Source organism: Syngnathus acus, chromosome 16, assembly GCF_901709675.1.
Source record: "Syngnathus acus chromosome 16, fSynAcu1.2, whole genome shotgun sequence".
Lineage (NCBI taxonomy): Eukaryota > Metazoa > Chordata > Actinopteri > Syngnathiformes > Syngnathidae > Syngnathus > Syngnathus acus.
Window position 1 is genome coordinate 13,745,268 of NC_051101.1, and position 20,033 is coordinate 13,765,300.

Sequence of the window (20,033 nt, forward strand, 5' to 3'; positions counted from 1 at the left end):
GCCAAGAGCAATAAAAGTTTGAGCTGTGACAAGTCAAATGACCTGTGTAATGTTCGAAATAGAGCAGTAAGAAGCAAGTTGGAAGGAACCCAGAGACAAGACACAAATTGTTTTAATGAGATGATCATATATTAAGATACATAAGATCTGCATCTTGAAAAAAGCTATGGGGCTTTATGTTGTGTTGAAAAAAGTGCTTCAAGATTTGCAGCAGTATTTATTGATTCAATGGCTTTTACACCAATCAATATACAGTTCGGCCAAAATCATTTCAAAGGCTGACAGTGATTTGGGAAATAGGCAATGGCAAAAGAGTCTTTCTATAGGCTACACACGCATAGATGCTATTGTTTTCATTCTTCTATTTCTTTTCTCTCCAAACAACCATATCCAATGTTATCAATTCATTCTGATGATTCGAATGCTCAAGATTAGATCCAAATAATCATCACATCCCAAATCAGGGCGAGGATGACTTTTCTATGAAGTAAAACACAACAACCAAACACCGAATATTGCAAATTATGTCCATTAGCAAATGTAAGCCAACTTGGGAGCATCTTTTGCCACTATCTTGTCATTGACTTCAAATCTTCATCTTATGCAATAGTGTGAATCATTCTGGTTGTAAGTGTATGCCCGTGTCACATTTGGCCACAGATGGAAGGAGAGAGAGAGAGAGAGAGAGAGAGTGAGACGTGCCTTTAGGAATATTCCAAGGCCTCCGCACTGCGCCTCCCAAAGTCCATCCAGCCCTCGTAATCTCGGTCTTTTATCCTGTGCTCAGCCGCGAGGCCGCTGGCTCTGCTGGACAAGGAGGATCTGCTTTGGTGGAGCATGCCTAGAAGACAAGCAACAGAGCGTGGCTCAACTTGACACGGCTTTCATGAAGTCACTACTTCCGTCCGCTGCTGGTGCCTTTGTTACAAAGACAGACAGAAAAATCTCAAGGTACGTACTCACGCACGCACGCCTTGAAACAAAAGTGTGAAATGTGTCCGTGTTTAGATGATGTACAAATGGAAAGCAGTGCTATAAAAGCTTGCACGCTTGTCTAAAGTGTCAACGCTTGATGGACTAACAAACAAAACGGAACTATGTTGAACTCCTGCTAGCAGGAAGTCAAAGTGATTGGGCTTTTTGAAGCTGCGATGGTGGCAGGCCAAAGCCCTGTCTAATCCAAGAAAGTAGTGCTTTGCCGCCCTCTTGTGGCATGGATTCTAAGCGCTTTCGCACCTTTTCTGGAGAGGAGTCTGAGCAGGAGCTGGCTGAGCGTGTTGGAAGCCTCCGTCTCTTCGTGTGGGCTTTGCATGTTGTAGTTGGCTTGCTGGTCCACGGGGGGAAGCGCTCCAGCAGAGCGGCGCTGGCGCGTGCCGTTGTACCACGCCGCCGCCGCCTCGCCGTCAGATCTGTCGGCTGTTATCTGGAGATGGGAAGAGAGGCGCAGACTCCACTATACGTGCTTTGTGTGTGTGTGCGCCTTTCCATTCCAATGCAACTTTCTCTCTGAAATGAGATGTGTTCAAATTCTCTGGCGTACTCTTCATTTGACTGACATAGTCCAAAAGATCCGAAGCCAGAACACCAGAATATTGACTGACCTTTTGGAAGAAATCTCTCTTTTTCCTTTGTAGACATAATGTGACAGCACCACAAAGGAAAAGCAACACACCTGCCCGGAGGTCTTAATACTGATGCTGAGTGACTTACAAGGGATTGTGAGGGAAGACTCAGGGAGACCTTGGACACGGCAGCCAGCAACACGACCACACAGATGATGACGTTCATGCCTGCAGGCAAGAAGTGAGGGCAAAACAGTAACTATCAGGTCATCTTATTGCACAGATACGCAGAATGTAAAGTGCAGTGTCAGCAGAATCCTAACAACCAAGAATCTATATTTCCTTCATTTGCTCATGTGTTCTTTGTCTATATTTATCATGTCATCCTTGACAGGGATACATTAGTAGTTAGTTAATCAATAGGAAGAAAATGCTAAACAGTCTGATAGTTTGGAGCGAGGGATTTATCGATTCCAGATCTATGAAAAGATAATCATTGCCTCTTTCTCAAACATTGCAAACATGGAAATGAAATTCAAAGCTTGTGTGTCTTTTCTACGTGACACAATGGTGATGACGTAAATAGTCATTCTTTCAATGCTAATATTATTCCTGTCACATTCAAATGGTTGTTAAGGTGGGCTTGCTCTGTGCAGAAGTCCTCCAATCTCTTCACGTTCCTCTTCTTCTCTCCATCGACATTTTTAAACAATCACTAACTAATAAGATGTGATGTACAACAAAATACAGAAATGATAGATTCAGAAGTTGAGCACCAATCAGAAATGGATAGATCCTTGTGAAATATTTGTTTCTATGCTTCCAAAAAATGCAATCAATCTGAATACCTCGAGTGAATTTGAATTCAATTCAATTGGAACATGATGCTCATGTTGACAGATTCAAGGATTCGCCATGCTTCTATATGACTAATGTGTCATGTCAACTTAAAGATAAATAAATGAAAAGAGCAATACAGACAAAAAAGAGCTGACATCAATATTGTTGTGCAGCCGTAGAAATGTCTTTGCGATACTTACCTGCAGCCATATCTGCTGACCAAGACGTTTGCCTCGGCGCTTGTGAATGCATGACGGAGACGACGCAACCTTTTATACACACACACAAAGGAAGGAAGGAAGGAAGGAAGGAAAGAAGGAAGGAAGGAAGGAAGGTGGGGCCAAGGCAAGTAGGAGGAGCCTTTCTGGCCCCCAAACCCAAGACGAGTGACGCATGTGAACACGCCAAAAGGGCATAAATCAGGTCTTGGATTGAAGCTTCAATTTGTTTTCCTCCCTCCCTCCCTCCAAATGTTTGCCCTTTCAATTTCCCCCAGGGCCAATGAGGGAATTGCTGACCACCACGTGGCCTCTGCTGTGTCATAAACCAAATATATTCATGTGTTGAGCTACCACTCATTTAAGTTCAGACCAAATGAGACAGCCAAAGACAATTGGAATCGGAACTTTTTCCTGTGTCGGATGCTCACAGAGATTGTCTCCAGTAAGCTGTGTGTGTGTGTTTGTTGAATCGGCTCCTAAGATCAAAATCATCTTATTTGACCAACGTAATGTGACTGCAATGGGGGGGGGAAAAAAAAATGCAAGTGAATTGAGATGGAATCCTTTTCCAGATGCTCGCACACAACAAAACGCTTGACTGCACTGCAAGCGTCATTGTCCAAATTGGACATGTTTTCTTCTTGTTGTGCAGAAGGCAACACAAGTGGCTTGCCTGTCAAATGGTCAAAGCCACAGAGTGCGGCGGCAGCTTTTGGTGGTGTCCTAATGTGATGTCGTGGGTTTGGTTTTTAAAAGCTTTCAAGTGACTGGTGGAGCTGAAGCATCAATCAATGCCTGACATCTTTAGTCACACCATTCACTCACTCACTTTCTATTGCTCTACAGGCCATTTGTATTCTTTGTCATCTCTTCTGACTGCACGGTATGTGTGTGAGGTGAAGCCATTTTCCAATTGTACTGGTGCTCTGGAGCAGCTCCAACCTTTTCAACCATGGACAGCAAGCGTGTTATGGATGTTACATGAGCTGAATCTTCCTGTCATGTGCAACTGCTCTCATTCAACTAGGTATGCTGTCAATGGCACCTGTCACCAACTTTGTTCCAGCACTCATTCTAAAGAAGCCCATTATTTCAGGACGTCCGTTCGTGTAGCTTTGATGTCGAAACTGGTTGCTTGCCAGTTAGTCAAGGGACACATGGACAAAGTAAGCCAAGTCACGCAGGAAGGGAAGGCCAGAGATGAACGAGCAAGGCTGAAGCTCAGACGCAACAGATGAAGACGATTCACTTTGCCGAGGCGGCTCCTAAATGAATTGTGTTTACAGCAAACTCATTTTCTTTGCTCAACTTGTGCCTCAAATGTAGGAAAGCTTTTTGGTCCGATTTTTGTGTCTCAGTCTATTGATTGGAGCAAAACAAAAATCACATTTTCACGATTTAATCTGGCCTACGACGCAGAAGTGGACCTGCTTCCACTCTGGAAGGAATTTCAAACTAGGCTTTTAAACTAAGGTTTCAAAGGAGGGATTTGAAGTGTTGCAATCCGACTTCTGAGGACAGTGGTGTAAGCGCCATTTCATTGCAGGGTGACAAATTCAAGTAATATTACAGCCGCGGAATTGCTCCACTATATCTTTCATTGTCTTCAGTCTGCCCACAATTGAATTCAACCACAACCAAATTCAATAAGACCAAGTATACGTATCCCTTTTTTGATACAAGTCGAAAAGTGTGACGCATGACCTTAATTCATGGCGTCCTGGTCATAACATGAAAAAGAGGAGACATTTCAAATAACACCAAGCCATTCCAACCCTTTCTTCATTTTTGCTTGACTGTGCTGCCCCTGCAAACATGATCATTGCTACTGAATAGAACGCTAGATTGCTTCATTCATTGCTTCAAATTGAAATTTGCCTGCCACAACAAAACCAAATGGATTCATAGCATTTGGACATCCTCCAGCAATAGCAAGAAACAACAACTACGACCACCAATCTGTGGTTTGGGGAGAAAGAAGAAAGCAAGAAGGAAAAGGAAGCCTTGTGTCTTTTTGTCGGAGCCACGTGTGCTGGTAGATTCAATTGCACCCACTGTAATATGTTGCTTGCTGATCTTACTTCATATAAGAGGGTGAGACCCCAAAGTCATGCATCACCCTGGATTGATCTCGTTTGACAAATGATATTCATAAATAATATCGACATGTTTTCAGGCAAAAGAATGTTTTTCTACCTGCTACCTTGCACAAACACTGACTCTCTCTCTCTTAACTTGGGCTCCAAGAAATCCACAAGTTCTTGCATGATGTACTTCCATTTGCCACCTGACAGCTTCCATGATGGATTATGATTCGCCATTAGCGGCCGACCGACCGGCTATGTAATCTCCTGGCACAAATCGTTAGCCGCGCGCCAACTAAGCGCTGATTTGTCACAATACCATTGTGGCCTTACATTCCAAGTGTCATTTGCAACTTTTTCACATTTACAAAGGGCTGATGTGAAATACACAAATGAAATCCGTCCTTTGGGAATCAACAACAATTTGATGACATGTCTATGGGAATATTTGATAGCAATTGCAATTCTGTGTTCTAATTGAAGTATTCGACCGTATTTGGTCATATTACAAAGAAAACCCAATTGGCGCTTGCTTTGTGTGCAAGTCATCACATCAGTCAGCTGTAGTCAAAGTGCAACTGCTTTGATTCCATTCAAACGACAGCATTAAGATCGCTCCGACGAGACTTGCCGACAAAAAGCATCTCAACTGATCAGACGCGCAAGTCATCGTGACTGAGCAGGCCCACAAGTCAAAGCATTTTTGGATTCCAAAGTGAGCAAAGAACAAGGCAATAAATAAGATGCGCTTGCAGCAAGATAGTGTTTACCTTCTAGAAATGAAATATCAAATGATAGTCACTCCAACACAGTGCTGAGAACAGGAATGCACATTCACATGCACCTGTTTTTTCCTCTTGACATGATTAATAATCATCATCTACATCGTCTACACACGCACACATATGCACATTGCTACCTGCAATTTCCACAGACTATTAGCATAATGGCTTCCTGCGAGAACGGGTGAAGCTTATTAGTAAACAAGCCCGGAGCCATAAATCCCATTTAACACGATTGAATTTTTTTTTTTTATTCGTGTTAATCACACACTATGTCGTCGTCTGTGATGCAGAGCATGTTTCGGTTTGTTTGCTCAACAGAAAGTCAATGACCTGGAAATAAAGGGAGGAGAGGAAATATTGTATTATTTTGCGTTGACTCAACATCTTTGGTTGTTGACTGACGATTTCAAATGAGATCAAGCGCACATGTATTCAAGCGCAAATGGACTGGAAATGATTTGTTGAGTGGCGCTCTAAATATGTGGCTTGATGATGCTTTCCACTGGATTGAATGTTCAACTGAATTTGTGCTAATAGTGTATTGGAGAGTTGTTGTAAGGACTGGGGTCAAAGGTTTTCAACTTGAAACTGAAAACATGTTGAAAAAGAAGAAGAATTGTAGGAAAGTTTTTTTCGGGTTGAAAATAATTTGCCTTCACTTTGGTCATTCCTTTGAATAAACGATTTATTTTCGCTTTCATCCTTTGAAAATGGAGGTTTTATTTTTTTCCAGTTTCCGATATTTTTTCAGTTTCAAGTACCAAGTGAGGTGGTGATAGTTGAACAGAAAGGCTGGGTCGGTCGGATCCTCCTCCAGCAGGAAGTGAAGCAAATGCAAGTCACCGCTTACCACGTGCTAACCAGTACATCTCGCTATTGTTTCTAACTTGATCGAAATGGAATTTTGAGCCACGATTGAGTGAAAAGCATCTGGACGAGATGGCCTCATCTAGTTGAAATGGAATGAAGCTCGATTGTTGTGCAGCAGCAGCTGCAGCTGTGTGAAGCTGTGTGAAGAGGGCTCCAACCAAGGACCAACATCAGCAAAGTGCCGTGAGCGTGAGCGTGAGCGTGACCCATACCCTGCCCTGCCTGCCTGCCTGCCACTTTGCCTGATGTGCAGCGTGCCTGTGCATAGTAACAAGTGTCAGGAAGTCAACACAACACAACCATGCATTCTCCATGCGTGGGTGCCATAGTTGACATCATCCTTTGGAAGCGTCAGTGCGCTGGACTAAAGAGGCCTATCACCTTTGCAGCTACGATATAAACCGCATCATTTTATAATGGGAGCTTTAACAGAGACCATGCACGCACGGTGTGTATTGATGTCAATTCCGGCAGCCAGCCGAGTTTTAATTCAAGACTTCATTTCATCTCAATGAACATCAACAGATCCCAGGCAAGGCGTTCAAACGCTCTTCGTCCGTCTATTGTTTTGCTCCAATTTGACATCCATAAGCACCAAGAGATTGCCATAGAAATGTTATTGACAAAGGTTGAGCAAACGTGGACAAATGACTAGAAAGTCGATAACACTATAGCACGGCACACCGTTTACGTTGCGCAGGAGATAGAACCATAAAACACACATGCACGCTCATTTTACAGCACATCATGTTGACCTTCAAATGGTCAAAGATAAGAACAGCAAGGGACTGTGTGTGTGTGTGTGAGTGAAATACATCCAATTTGTCAAATGAATACCTTCCTGGCATTGGCGATGGAAACATTTGTATCTGCTATGATTGGACTGTGCAAGTGTCCCTAATGCTTTGGTCAGTAGGTATATTTGTGTTTCGTGACCATGACCATGATGAGCGTACGTGGGACTCATCTTGGACCGTCGTGACGTAAGCTTGTTGGACAAATCTATCATCCGGACACGTGGTGAAAAAGTCAAGCACAATAGATTGCACCCGTAGTTGGTTGTTGCAGGGTGATTGTGTTGACGTGCAGCGCCACCCTGTGGCAGCCCTCACCTGTAGCATGCCCGTGTCACGTGTGCTTGTATTTCCTAAAAAAGCAGCGTGAATACACGGTACTGAGACGGAGCTGGACTCGTGTCTTCCTTCCTACTTATTTTATTTTATGACTATGGGACAGGGGTCAGGATTTCTTTGCTGTGGAAGGAGTGGGACTGCATCTCTGTCTAATGCAGAGGTCACCAACTCCGGGCCTCGACAATGTGTTCCATGTCTCCCTTTTTCAACGCACCTAATGATCAAATCCTCGGCAAGCTCTGCAGAATCATGATAACCTTCCTGATGATTTCAATAAGGTCTGTTGGCGGAGGGAGATGTCTAAAATACTGTCGAGGACTTCGTGACTGACCCCTGCCTTGCTGATGGGACTTAAAAGGCCCAGGTTGAGGCAGATAGTAAGTACTCTGCCGCACAGAAGGGGGGCGTACGTGAGCCAAGGGGTGATTAACGCTGCCCCATTTGTTGCTGTCGAGGTAGAGCGGAAATGTCACCTGCAAAGCACACACCTCTGTTCTTTTGTGAAGGAGGCCTTTTTGCCAATGATGAGAGACAATGGAAGGAAGGCAGGCTTGGAGAAGAAGCTCCAACATATGATTGAGCTGCTGTGATGGCCGCATCCGAGTTTCATGCAAATGGGCCTCAACTCAAGGGAAATAAGGAGGACTCTTCCACCCAAGTCACGCTGGCCAAGGACTTCATCTACAAAGAAAGGTAAGAGCACAAACTGTGTGCGTGCATAGAATGCTGATGAAATAGCCAGTAGCCAATTGAATAAGCTATCTTTTTGGGGTTTGTACAATTTAAGGAGTCAGTGCACGAACCTCACCACACGTCACTGGAATGGATAGTTTGATTCTTTCGAATGATTTCACAATATTTGTTTCAAACCGATAAGCATGAATCAGTATCCAAGAAACAGCTGTCATCTGTCAAGAAATGAAATGAGTGACCCCTAGCCTGTGATAGGTAGCAGTGCACATTGCCTCCCTGGTTTACTGACTTCATGCTATTTTTATTTTGCTCAATAGGGGGCGATCTTGTCTTGAGCGTTCTCTTCAAAGTTATTGAAATTCTCTTTTGTATTATTGCATTCAAAATGTGGCTTTGGTGAACCAATTATTTATCTTTAAGTCTCCAAGAAAAACACAATTGTCAACATGACTTCATTCTTTTTTTGTTTTTTAATGCAAACAGAAAAGCATATTTAAAAAACTGTTCTTCACCTGACAAATATTTTTTGATCATTTCCCCATAACCGTATCATTTTAATTCATGGAATATATACTCGATAGACACTTCATTAGATACATCAGCACAATGAGTAGCTCAAATATTTAACCAAATGATTAGAAACAACACTGTAAATAATACTGTACCAAACATATACTGTCAATAAATGGAATTGTTCAAAAAAAAAAAACCATGACCTAGTCATGGAGCAACACAAACAAAATACACAGGTTGGAAACTTTTCTCCACTTTTTGTTTATAAAATCGAATGTATTCATTTAATTAAGAATGAAAACCTACTGGTAAATTTTTCACGATGACCCTATAGCAGATTTCCATTTCAAACTAATGTTTTAGTTGACGTCTTCTTGGAAGGATCAAGCGCGTATGTACGTTGTATTTATTGATATTTAAGCTTCCTTTTGTAAACTGCCAGTTGAAATGAGCCACTTGGCCAGTGACAAATCTTTCATATTCATCTCCCGCCACTACTTAACAGGAAATTTCAGTCTGAGCCCAGGCGTGTGTGTATATAGTATATGCTTGTGCAGATGTGAACATATTTCCTTCATCTCCAACATTGGAAAAACAAACCATTTGTCATGATAGCGCCAACGACTGCAATCAATTCCACATGCTCTATTATTGTCAGTGCTTTCAAAGTTGGATCATTAAGCTCAATTTACATGTTTACATAGCACCAATCATTTGAAAGGTGTTTCTTTACAGCTTTATTGCATTCGAGCAGATATTAAATACGCTCAAACACTGGTAGCCTTAAAATAACCCCTTGACCGCCCTCAGGCGAAGAGGCAAAGCTCTCGGATAATATTTGCGTAGGCCAATTAGAAGCATCTAAAGGGGCACTAAACGATACGCAGCGAGATCTGCTTTCCATCATTCAGCCGCAAAGTCTGCTCAAAAATGTTTGGGGGCGAGGATTGAGCCCACGTTCAGACATTCATCAGGACAATTATTTGGAGAACGCCATTTAGGAAAATGCAATGAAAGATGCAAATAATGTCGAATAAATAATCTTCATACAGAGACCCACAAAGAGTTGCTATTTTGGGTTACTTTTGACTGTGCTTGCTTTATTTCTTGCACAGGCAGGCAGGTCCTGTCTGCTTAGAATAAGTGAATTGTCTTTGCGCACATTAATCAGAATTTTTTGGTCAAGAAAGCCTGCGGCTAGAGAATAGGAGAGATGGAAAACAACATTCACAATGAGAACCTCAGCTTGAAGTACGGACTGAATGGAATGCTAGATTCCATAAAATGAGTGAGATATGCACTCACAGTGACATACCAGATGTCCGACTAAAAAAAAAAAAACTTTTATTTTTGTCTTGAGGATTCCGAACAGTTTTTTATTTGAACTCAAATAGATGAAAATCTCAGCAAACGTGTCATGAAATAAATGTTCAAAAACACCGCAAAAGTGATTTGGGAATATATTCGGCTAACAAGGTGAATGAAGTTGGTGAAATAAACTCGACTGAGATTTCTGAAGCAATCCTGTAAATAAGTGGAAAATACATTTATGAATTGTCAATAAAAAAATAATAAAATACAACCATTTTGCAATAGACACGACAATGAGGCTAATAAGTATTTTGTTGTTATTATGACACTTATTTTTAACACAATAGCATGCCGTTAGCTATAGCTAGCTATGCTTCCACTCCCAAAGATGTCACCATTTACAGAGAGAGTTGCTATTTGAGCGAGGAGGTGATGCCGGCACTGGAAAGTCCATCTGTCGACATCTTTTCAGTGGACAGACAGCATTGAAGGCTGAAGCGGTTCTCACCATTTTCAAGCCTCATTTGACATACTGAGCAATTTTCTTAATTATACTCTGTGGCGTATCAAATTTACCAGACATTTATTTTCACTTTATAGGGACCCGGTGAGGACACGTAGTACAGAGAATGGATGGATGGATGGATGGACACATCTTTTCGAAGCAAACACAGGGCAGAATGATGATTCCAACCTTTCCCCTTGCCAACCTTGTTGTAGCACCTGTAAACATTTCCTCCTTCCTGTATTTGCTTTGGCCCGTGGGCCGCCTCGGAACTGTCATCTCATCACGGCCGACTTTTGTTGTCATTGGAGGTTGGAGAAGGATGTCTGTTAATCTGATTTGAAATTCTCAACCTGGGTCTGGCACACCTCACCCCCCCAAAAGTCGACATCTTTCTTTTTTTGAGAGATGGACGAGCACGACCTCAGTTGTGTGTGTGTGTGTGTGGGGGCGGATACGTCTCGTGCTTCAAATCATTTTTTTGCGTCAGAGTCGAATAGAATAGGAATAGAATTGAGGACTTTTGATTTAAACCACCTGCGGCTTATAGTCCAGTGCGCCTTATGTATTAACAAAACAGGATTTTCCTCTCATTTTAGCTGCTTCGGTTAATATTCGGATGCGGCTTATAGTCTGGGAATGACTGAATACCAGACTGAATTAAAGCTTAAGCCCGTGTACGTCTCGAGTTTTACCGCGGAACGGCCAACAATAACAGATCGAGACATGCGTAATTATTCCACATTGCTTATACAATATGAGGAGGAAGTCATTAGAGCCTGCCCCTCTAAATACTCTTCTCTTACCTTAAACTACACACTCTGAAATAAATATTGACAATCATTTCTTCACATTTGAATGAAATAGTTTCCGTGTGTGTAATTGGTCCAAGGCAATCTTTGTTCGTCGCTGCGCTACTTGCCGAAGTCTCCAGCTTGCGTTTGCTTTCCAAACCAATGTTGTCTGTGCTGCTGCAGACTGAAGGGCAGCCCAGGGAAGAAACACCAGTTGGCCGGCCGGCTGGCCGGCTGGCCGGGCCCTGACTTTGCGCAGCCACAGATCACCTTGTTAGTCTTGATTTCACATTGGGACCCCAACCTGGAAGCTCCATCTGCGTGCTTCACTCCAAGGTTGACTGAAGATCAGGTTGCCCCACTGGTGTCTTGCGTGCGTGCACACGTAGATCAAAAAGTCAAAGTCTGCTTTATTGTCAATTTCTTCACATGCCAAGACACACAAAGAAATCCAAATGACGTTCCCACTATCCCACGGTGACAAGACATAGTACACAATATATGTACATACAAGTAAACAACACAAAAAATAAAACAAGAAGGCACAAACAATGAATAAATAAGAGTGATGAATCAATAATAAAGAAACAAATAACATCATAAATAAGAAGAGGAGCAAAAATGGAGCAAGTATGCACGCATGCAAGTGCACAAATGTGTGTCTGCCTGTTGATGGAAGGCCAGGTACGGCTTGAAGAGAACGATTGATGGGCCAACAGGGACTCTGCAGCTGGAACAGAGTACAGCAGACAGACGGACGGACGGACGGATGGAGAGAAGCAAGGGAATAAATCATAGACGCAAGAAGGACGCTGGATGGAAGCGGGGAGATGGGAGAGGCCAGAGTGGTGGGGGGGGGGGGGGGGACATTGGGGGGATCATCGAAAATTGATTTCATTAGCCACATTCCTCACAAAGGACCTGATGTAAGATTTCAATAAGAAGCCAGTAGACGGCAATGAGTGGCGTCATTTTGCCATGACAGGAAACCAGAGGAAATATAGAATGTTAATGGAGCTGACCACAACCATTCTTGATTCTGCACGCACACACACCTCAGAGCTTCACTTTCCATTTCTCTTCTTTTTACCACATCTCCAAACTTTCTTACTGTCACTGTCTAAGCATGCGCACACACACACACATGCGCACACACGCTATAGGATTTTTTTTTTCCTGACCACATCCCCTACTCGGTCCTCTCCTCTCAACCTCAGGTCGTGCGGTAATGAATGTGTGACGGAGGCCCGTGGCTAGCAGACTGGCAGTGGTATTTTTAGCACTTGTGGCGGTTTCCAGCCCTAAATGTGCCCCAACGTCATATTCCAAGGTTTGAAGCCAACCTCAAAGGGAGGAACGGATCATTTGCTTCGGGAAGGTTAAGCTATTAGCCCTTGCTGTTAAACTCTACAATGACTGCAGGCTGCTAATTGGTGATACATGAAGGAAAAAACAAAAACATGGTTGTTGTGATGATTGGAGTTGAAATTAGCACCTGAAGGCAAAACCAACATATTCCATTCTTGCGTGTTCTTGGATTATTCAACCGGTGCTTGAAAGAATAACATCGAGTAAAAGCGGCCTTATATATTTTGAACTTCAGGTTGTCATCCGTTTGATATTTACCATTCAGGCATTGTGTTGCACGTGGTTGAACCGCAATGGAAAAAGATGATGGCTAAGTGGGCCTGGAGCACTTTCCACCAAATGTTTGCTGACCTCTGGCCATGTTAAAGTGCTGCATCATGCATTTTATGCGTTGATCAAAAAGTGTGTCATGCATTGCTCACTTTTTTTTTCCGTAATGACTCGCCAGCGTAGCAATTTTACATTCAGGCCAAAAAAGGCAGCTTGACCAGATTGGGCAGGGTTGACAGATGCTTTTTTTTTTGCCAGGTCAGCTTGGCTTTACACACATCCCTCAATAGAAGGATGATTGGATTGTGGATCTTGGACTGCATTTCATACAGACAGCACTGATACCAAAATGGTTTTGCTAAAACTCACTTGGAAAGAAAAAAAACAAAAAAACTAGGCGTAATTTCAGACACACAGAACTGATGTATTTTCTTCCTCCCTGTCCTTTGCCAGCATCATCCTGAAATAACACAATGAATGAATCAATTCCGCTTTGTGACTGTGAGATGGTCTGAGCAATTTTGGCTACGTAGGCCACCTTGTTGAAATTTCTTTTCACTTTCTTGATATAGCATATATCGATACTGTAAGAAAAATCTGACGTGATTAACTGGCAATATTATCAGCGCTGCTGTACGTAATAGCTGAAGTGGAGCTGAGCTACAGTACGTTGAGAGTGTTGAGGCTCAGCCAAAAGGAAGTCCCTCAGCCACCCCAGAGGGAAAGAAAAAAAATAAAATACAGACATAACTGGACTTCTAATTGACATCATCTGAGGCACATTCCAGCTATGACATGTCCATAAACATTTGGAAGAGAATCGTGTCATTGAAATGGACTCTGAAACTTCATTTGAGCCATTCTTTTCAATTTCACACCGGCTAATGCTCATTTGAGGAAAATATATTTAGGATCTTTTTTTTCTTTCTCTAATTTGTTCTTGGTAGAGAGAGGCCCACGCTTGATTGATGGCTCACAGTGGAAGGGAGACCTTATTTGTTCTTTAGAGCTCCGTTTTCTCCTCCTTTATTTCTGTTGGCAGGCTCCTCTCATTCTGCCTCATCATCACTGCTGCTATTTCACAAGGAGCTTCATTGTCCATGCATGCAGAAAGGGAGGGATTGTTTTATGGTGCGTACAAAGACAAGTGGCAGAAGCTCCATTCCACAACTGCCTGCCCGCCTGCAACTGCCTGGGTCATTTCATTTGAATGTCAACACAAGCTACTCCTTTTCTCTTACCCACATCTTCTTCCAAACATCAAATAAATATTACAGGCACAGATTTCACAGTGCAGTGTGTGGCCGCCCTAATACTGCTCACTTTTAGCATCGGAACTTTTTTAGGTGCGTTTTAACGTGAGCATATTTATGTCTCTTCTCGGTCTTGTGTATATTGTCATTTGAGTCTTATGAAATAGGCAGACAAAAGTTGTAAAAGCTCAAATTCTTCCCTTAAATCACATTTTTATTTTGGATGTGCAGAGCACCATTAAAAGAAAAGAAAAAAGGAAACCCTGTCGTCAATCCAAAGTCTGATGTTGGGCCAATGCACACATAGTGTATATCCTCTCGTCATGAAACACAAAAGAAGCACATATACGGTGAAATATAATATACACTGATTTTAGTAGGATTGAAAAGTGCTCTGATGCCTATGAAGAGAAAATATCAAAAGGACAAAAAGCATACTTTCTCTTGGATTTCGGATACGGTGTACTGTAGACACATTGAATGACATCACAACCCATGGCAAGTCAAATTCAAATTTCACATGCTAGGCAAGTCAAGTTTTTCACCCAATTCACCTTGACCCAAAGCAAAGTTTACATTTGGCTGGTGAGCCAAACTCCAATCAATAAAATGGTAATCACAACAGTACTTTGTGAGATGGATTTCACTTTGTCCCATCACTGGTGTGTTCTTTTTAGAACAGGCCTGTGATCTTTTGGTGGCTAGCATGTTGGTGACCCCAACTGTACGGATTATCCAGGCAAGTGGGAAGATCGTTGGTGGGGTTATTAGGGAACAAAAACGGACACACAGAGGGAACAACTCTGACCTTGCCTTGTTTTTACGCCAGGCAGGCAGGCAGGCACAGCCTGACCTCCAGCATAACCACAAAAGCTGCTTGTGGAAGTGGCTACAAATGTGTGGCAGGGCAGGGCAGGGAAGGGCGTATCCTGCATTTCGTTGACTAGATGGGCTTCCTCACATACGTATATTATGCTCCATCTTTCCAGAGAGCAAAGTGAGCTTTTCAAAATAAACAGAGTGCCGTGTGATGGACGTGAGCACCGGCAGCTCACAAACTTGGCAGATGACAATTGCTGATGGTCTTGGATTTCACCCTGCCCGCCTGCCTTATGCTTTGGATTCCTGTTGACTATTTTGGTGGGCGACTCAAACGCAAATCAGTGTCTGGAAATGATGAGCCCATTCTGACTTTGGATTTCATGCTTGTGCTGGGGGTGATGAATATTATGCAGAAAAGTCTTTCCGCAACGCTCAAGCCGTATTCCATTTGGTCAGAAACTCCAAAGTGATTTTCAGCTTTTTCTCTGCTCGCACCAATCAAATCCCAATTTGTGATCCAATTGAGCTGAGTCACTGCAGATCAGCTCAATTGTTAAAGGCTAGGGGCCAGCCAGGTAATCGCACACACGCACACACACACACACACACACGGCGATGCCAGTAAAGAGGCTCCCCGAGGAACTCCTCTGCTGCCGCTCATCACGGAAAAATGTACACACCTACGCTTGCTTCCAGTACACTGTGAGATACGAGATGAGCGTCAGTGTGCTAGAAAGTGACCTAGAAAGTGCTGAGTGTCCTATTTATTATTTTTCCAACCACAGCACACAATCCTACTCGTCTTATAAAAACATTAAGAAGCAATTCGGTTGTGTGTTTTCAAACGTGAGATGATGAAATGCTTTTGTGACCACAATGAAGCTGTGAAGGAACTTGTGCCTCATGCATTTAATGACATTTTTGCTTGCTTGCTTATTCACTTTCTTTGCAATTAAGATTGTTTTCTAGTCTCATGTCTGGGCGGGTGTTTCATTTAGGAAAGAAAAAAAAATCAAGAGCCCATGTTTGAGATCATACAGTCAGACTTCAGGCACACGTGCTCAGATCAAATAAGCTAGAATTAGATGTTGGCCACCTCTGTTATTTGCAAATCCAGCAGCAATTTCCGCGCCTAAGTCCTTATAATGAAATGGTGGCAGACAAAATAAGAAGTACTGAGCAATTAAATGAAAACTAAAAATGAATGATACAGTTCACTGAATTGTTGTCATTGCAAGTTCTCAGCACATGTGCTTTTAAATCCACGAAGGCCATGCAGTTGTCATGAAGTGTGGAAAGTGTCAACAGAAATGCTCTCCATGACTAAACGAAGTTTTTCTCTCTCTCTCTTTCTCCGTTTCACACACACATGCAGGCAGGCAGGCACAGAAGTTGACAAAAATTCTCACAGTCGTACAAATCACCTGGGCAATTTTGGGTGGGAGTGGGCCGTGTTTCTTTTTGCTGAAATTCCTCCAAATGATGGTTTGTGATTTACGGTGTGTTTTCCAGCCAGCGAGGAGCCCCATCTATCCGTACTGGCTTCTGGATTGGAAACGTTGCTCAGCCATGTTTATTTTCTTTTCATTTAGTTCCGCCTCTGCTGCCGATGCTTTACCTTGGTGATTTAAGAAGGCTGTGAGTGCTTTTGGAATCAAACCAGCTGGCATTCAACACGTGTGCATGTGTGTGTGTGTCCGTATTTGCTCGTGCACATACGTTCTACTTCATTGAAAAAAATACTTGCAAAGTTGGAAACATCTTTATCTGGCACACCTGCCATGAGAACATGTGCTCATGCGTCCGAGGAAAAGGTTTTTACTCCGTTGAACATTTTGAACCAATTTCTACGGAGCTTTCAAGCAAGTTGTGGTTGTTGACATGCAGTCGAAACGTTTCAGGGACGTTAGCTGCTGTGCTGTTCATCCGTGGATTGCCGAATCCCACATTCACGCAAGTCGTCAGATGATCACCGGTCGACCCGGAAATTCCGAGTCCATCGTCTAGCTTGTGTGTATACATGCTGGATGTGGAGTTATTTTCTGTAATACCCCCCAGGTTTGGTTTGGGTCCAGGTGGCTGGTGTTAATGCATTCCAGATGGAAGATGGTGGAGAGTGGCCAGATCTTTCCAGAGTTTTGGTCAAACCAGGGCCTTGTTAATAAAAGCAGGGGAGATTTTCACGGGTTCCATAGACAAAACCTTGCCTTCTGATTCTCCAGGGGAGCGGAGAGCGAGTGGGAGGGAGCGCAATGTTATACTTTGTTTTTATTAAAGCTGGGTGATTGACAGCTCTGAGAGAATTTTCCAGCATTAAAGCAAGGGTCTTATTGGAGAGGACAGAGTGGAGAGCAGAGGGACCTGGCGAAGCACAACAATTCTCTGGCAACTTGCTACTGATGGAAGCAAGCAAGGAAGCAAGGAAGCAAGGAAGGCTTGGCCCCTCTTGCAATCCTCCTCATTCCCTCTCTCTCTCTTCTGTACCTGCACCATCGTGTTTGATAGCCCCCAGAAATTTCAGCATGTTAGACCACACGGTAATAATGAGTTTGCTCCGAATTCAAGCTTTGGATTGTCTCTACAATCAAAGCATCAGTGGTGGATAAGAAAAAAAGAAGCGTGCAACTTTGTGAGCAATTGCATTGGAGTGCCTTTATGCAGATGCATGATCTCCTAAGCGCTTCTGGCCTCAACGTTAGCCCAAGCACTTACCTGAGCTAAAAAGTACATTCAAATTCATATACAATTTGTTTGATGGAATTTACAAGACGAAGAAACAGACATATCCAAATGTCACGGTATTTATTTATTTTTTGAAATAAGATTTAAACAAATTTACCACGAGATAGTTTTGGAGTGGCAGGGGGAGAACATGCAAACTCCACCCAGGCATGTGGAATCGAACCCGTACCATCTCAGCTATGAGGCGGACGTGCTAATAAAGTTACAAAAAACTATTATTGTTAGTCATGATTGGATTGAAATAGGATTTGACTTTGTCCGGAACGTCTTTTCCAGACAGACATTAAATCCGAGTCTAGACAATTGGAGGATTCTAATGAATGTGGAAAAGCAATGTATGAAAGCATCGGGAATCAAGGCACTGGCTCACTTGACAACACCAACTTTTTTTTTTTGCTACACTTCTTGGCCAAATGAACTTCAACCACAGGCTCGACTGCATGAAAAGATTATTAACAAGTGGAGAAAAAAAATGGGAACAAGACATCTTGCAATGCGTACTATGATGATTGATGAGCATACGAGTCAGAAACACTAACAGGAATGTACGTGTGCATAAATCCAAAACTGACTGAACGCACACACAAGCCCAAGTCGCAGCTTACAGGGTGGTGTCCTCATCATGTCTTTTCAACCAAAATGTTTGCTCAAGGTACGAGAAGAAGGAGAAAGGTGAGACGAGAGAGAAGCTGAAATTGTGAGTGTAAGTTGGGGGAAAGCTGGAGAAGTCATGGATTGGGCACTTTCACAGGTGTGCACATCAGGGGGGTTGCAGAGGAAAGAGCGGCCAAAGTGGCCACCTGTCTTTGGCTCATTGTAGCTTTAGTGTTTCCTTTCATCCGGCCCTCGGCCGGCAGCACAGCTCCCTCTCGGAGCATTTGGTTGGACTCCCGCTGAGAGCGACCACGTGTGTCTGGAGTGTGTGTGTTTTGGTGTGGGTGTGTTTGCGTAGCTCTCATCCCACTTGAGTTAGAAAGAGCAATGCTCCTAAAGGTGCATTTCCCTCCCTCCTTCCTGCACGTTTTATATCTTTGTTCTTTTTGGTTTATTGAGACGGGTCGAGGAAGTTGGACAGAGCGGGAGAATATACCCCAGGAAATGGATGCTCCAAAGTTATGCTCCAGGAACATCATTCATTCATATAGCTTACTCGACAAAAATGACTTCTTACTCCTCCGCTGTCTTCATTGTCAATTTGATTTCATTCTTGCCATGGTGATTTTCCATCCTTTGAATTCAGAATCGGGGTCAGATGGGTTTTTTTCTTCCTTCATATACATTTGAAAAGCGCTCATTCTCTACCATTGGTTAAATCCATTTTAAATACACTTTGAGCTTCCAAATACAACATCCTTATTCTATAGATTGTGGATTTCCATTTGTTCCCATTTTCTTTTGAAACAGCAATCTAGGGCTGAGCACAAGCATGCAACACTGCAAACATTAGCTAGGATTTGAAATCCCGGATAGTTTATACCAGAACAAATCTATTTAGACATTCCAATTTGTGTGCTGGAACAATTACCATTTATGTTTATTGCCTGTCTGGCTTCAGTACATTGACAGGCTTTTCCAAAGACAAGTTCCATGAGTGTCAGATGATAGTTGGAGAAAAAAAGAAAAAGGACCTAAAGCTCTCAATGGTGCATTATAGATTCAATGTATCGGTTTAACATGTGATCATTTGGATTGGTGGCACTTTTTCCATCCAATATTTGGAATATTGTTCAGATGAACTTAGCAGCAGCAGCAGCAGCAGCAGCAGCAGCAGCAGCAGCAGCATCTCTTTGACTTCCTCAGCGGCCAGATTTCCATGAGGGCATCTTCTTCAGAGAACATTTTATTGCTGAGCCGCCCGCCCGCCTGCCTGCCCGCCGCCAAGGGTCCACCCCCGGTTGGCTCACCTTGCTCCAAAAGCGCCCACTGAAAGACGCAACAGCTGATCTGTTTTCATCAATGTAAAAATCAGAGATCATTAGCCAGCTAAGCTATATGGCAGATCCTGTTAAGCGTGTATGACGGCACATTCACGCATGTGTCCACTTATTTGTCATCAGCGTGCAAACTTTCATCTGCGTGCATGTCTATGTGTGTGTAGGCGTAGGGGGAATCTGATCTGGTCTGGTCTGGTCTATGTGTGGGAGGGAGGAACTGCTCCCCCTTCCGCTGCCCAGACAGACAGACAGACAGACGGCCGACCGGGCGGCCTGTTAGAGAGATCAGACTGTCAGACCAACTGAACCAGGAGTCATTAGTACGCACTAGAC

The 20,033-nt window shown here is 43.1% G+C and overlaps 1 protein-coding gene and 1 long non-coding RNA gene across 3 annotated transcripts in view; one reads left to right on the forward strand and one right to left on the reverse strand.

Annotated features, from left to right (window-relative positions):
- LOC119135448 overlaps positions 1 to 20,033 on the forward strand; it is a 105,765-nt gene that overhangs the window by 75,798 nt on the left and 9,934 nt on the right. The window contains exon 1 of one of the 2 annotated variants that reach the window (XR_005100561.1): positions 7,966 to 8,188. The exons of the other annotated variant lie outside the window; for it this stretch is intronic. This is a non-coding gene — a long non-coding RNA (uncharacterized LOC119135448). Of the gene's footprint in view, positions 1 to 7,965; positions 8,189 to 20,033 lie in introns of those variants that run through there. 2 annotated transcript variants of the gene reach the window in all.
- LOC119135439 (cholecystokinin-like) lies at positions 95 to 2,672 on the reverse strand. Its single transcript, XM_037273013.1, has 4 exons — positions 2,603 to 2,672; positions 1,711 to 1,790; positions 1,237 to 1,423; positions 95 to 841 (listed from the first exon to the last, which is right to left on the reverse strand). Exons 1-4 carry the CDS (start codon positions 2,652 to 2,654, stop codon positions 705 to 707), a joined length of 456 nt encoding a protein of 151 aa, XP_037128908.1. The 5' UTR covers positions 2,655 to 2,672; the 3' UTR covers positions 95 to 704.

Coding starts and splice junctions, on each gene's coding strand:
- LOC119135439 (XM_037273013.1), bottom strand. CDS start 2,654: ATGCATTCACAAGCGCCGAGGCAAACGTCTTGGTCAGCAGATATGGCT. Junction 1,791..2,602: donor GTCAGCAGATATGGCTGCAG/GTAAGTATCGCA, acceptor TCTTGCCTGCAG/GCATGAACGTCATCATCTGT. Junction 842..1,236: donor CAGACTCCTCTCCAGAAAAG/GTGCGAAAGCGC, acceptor CTTGTCTTCTAG/GCATGCTCCACCAAAGCAGA.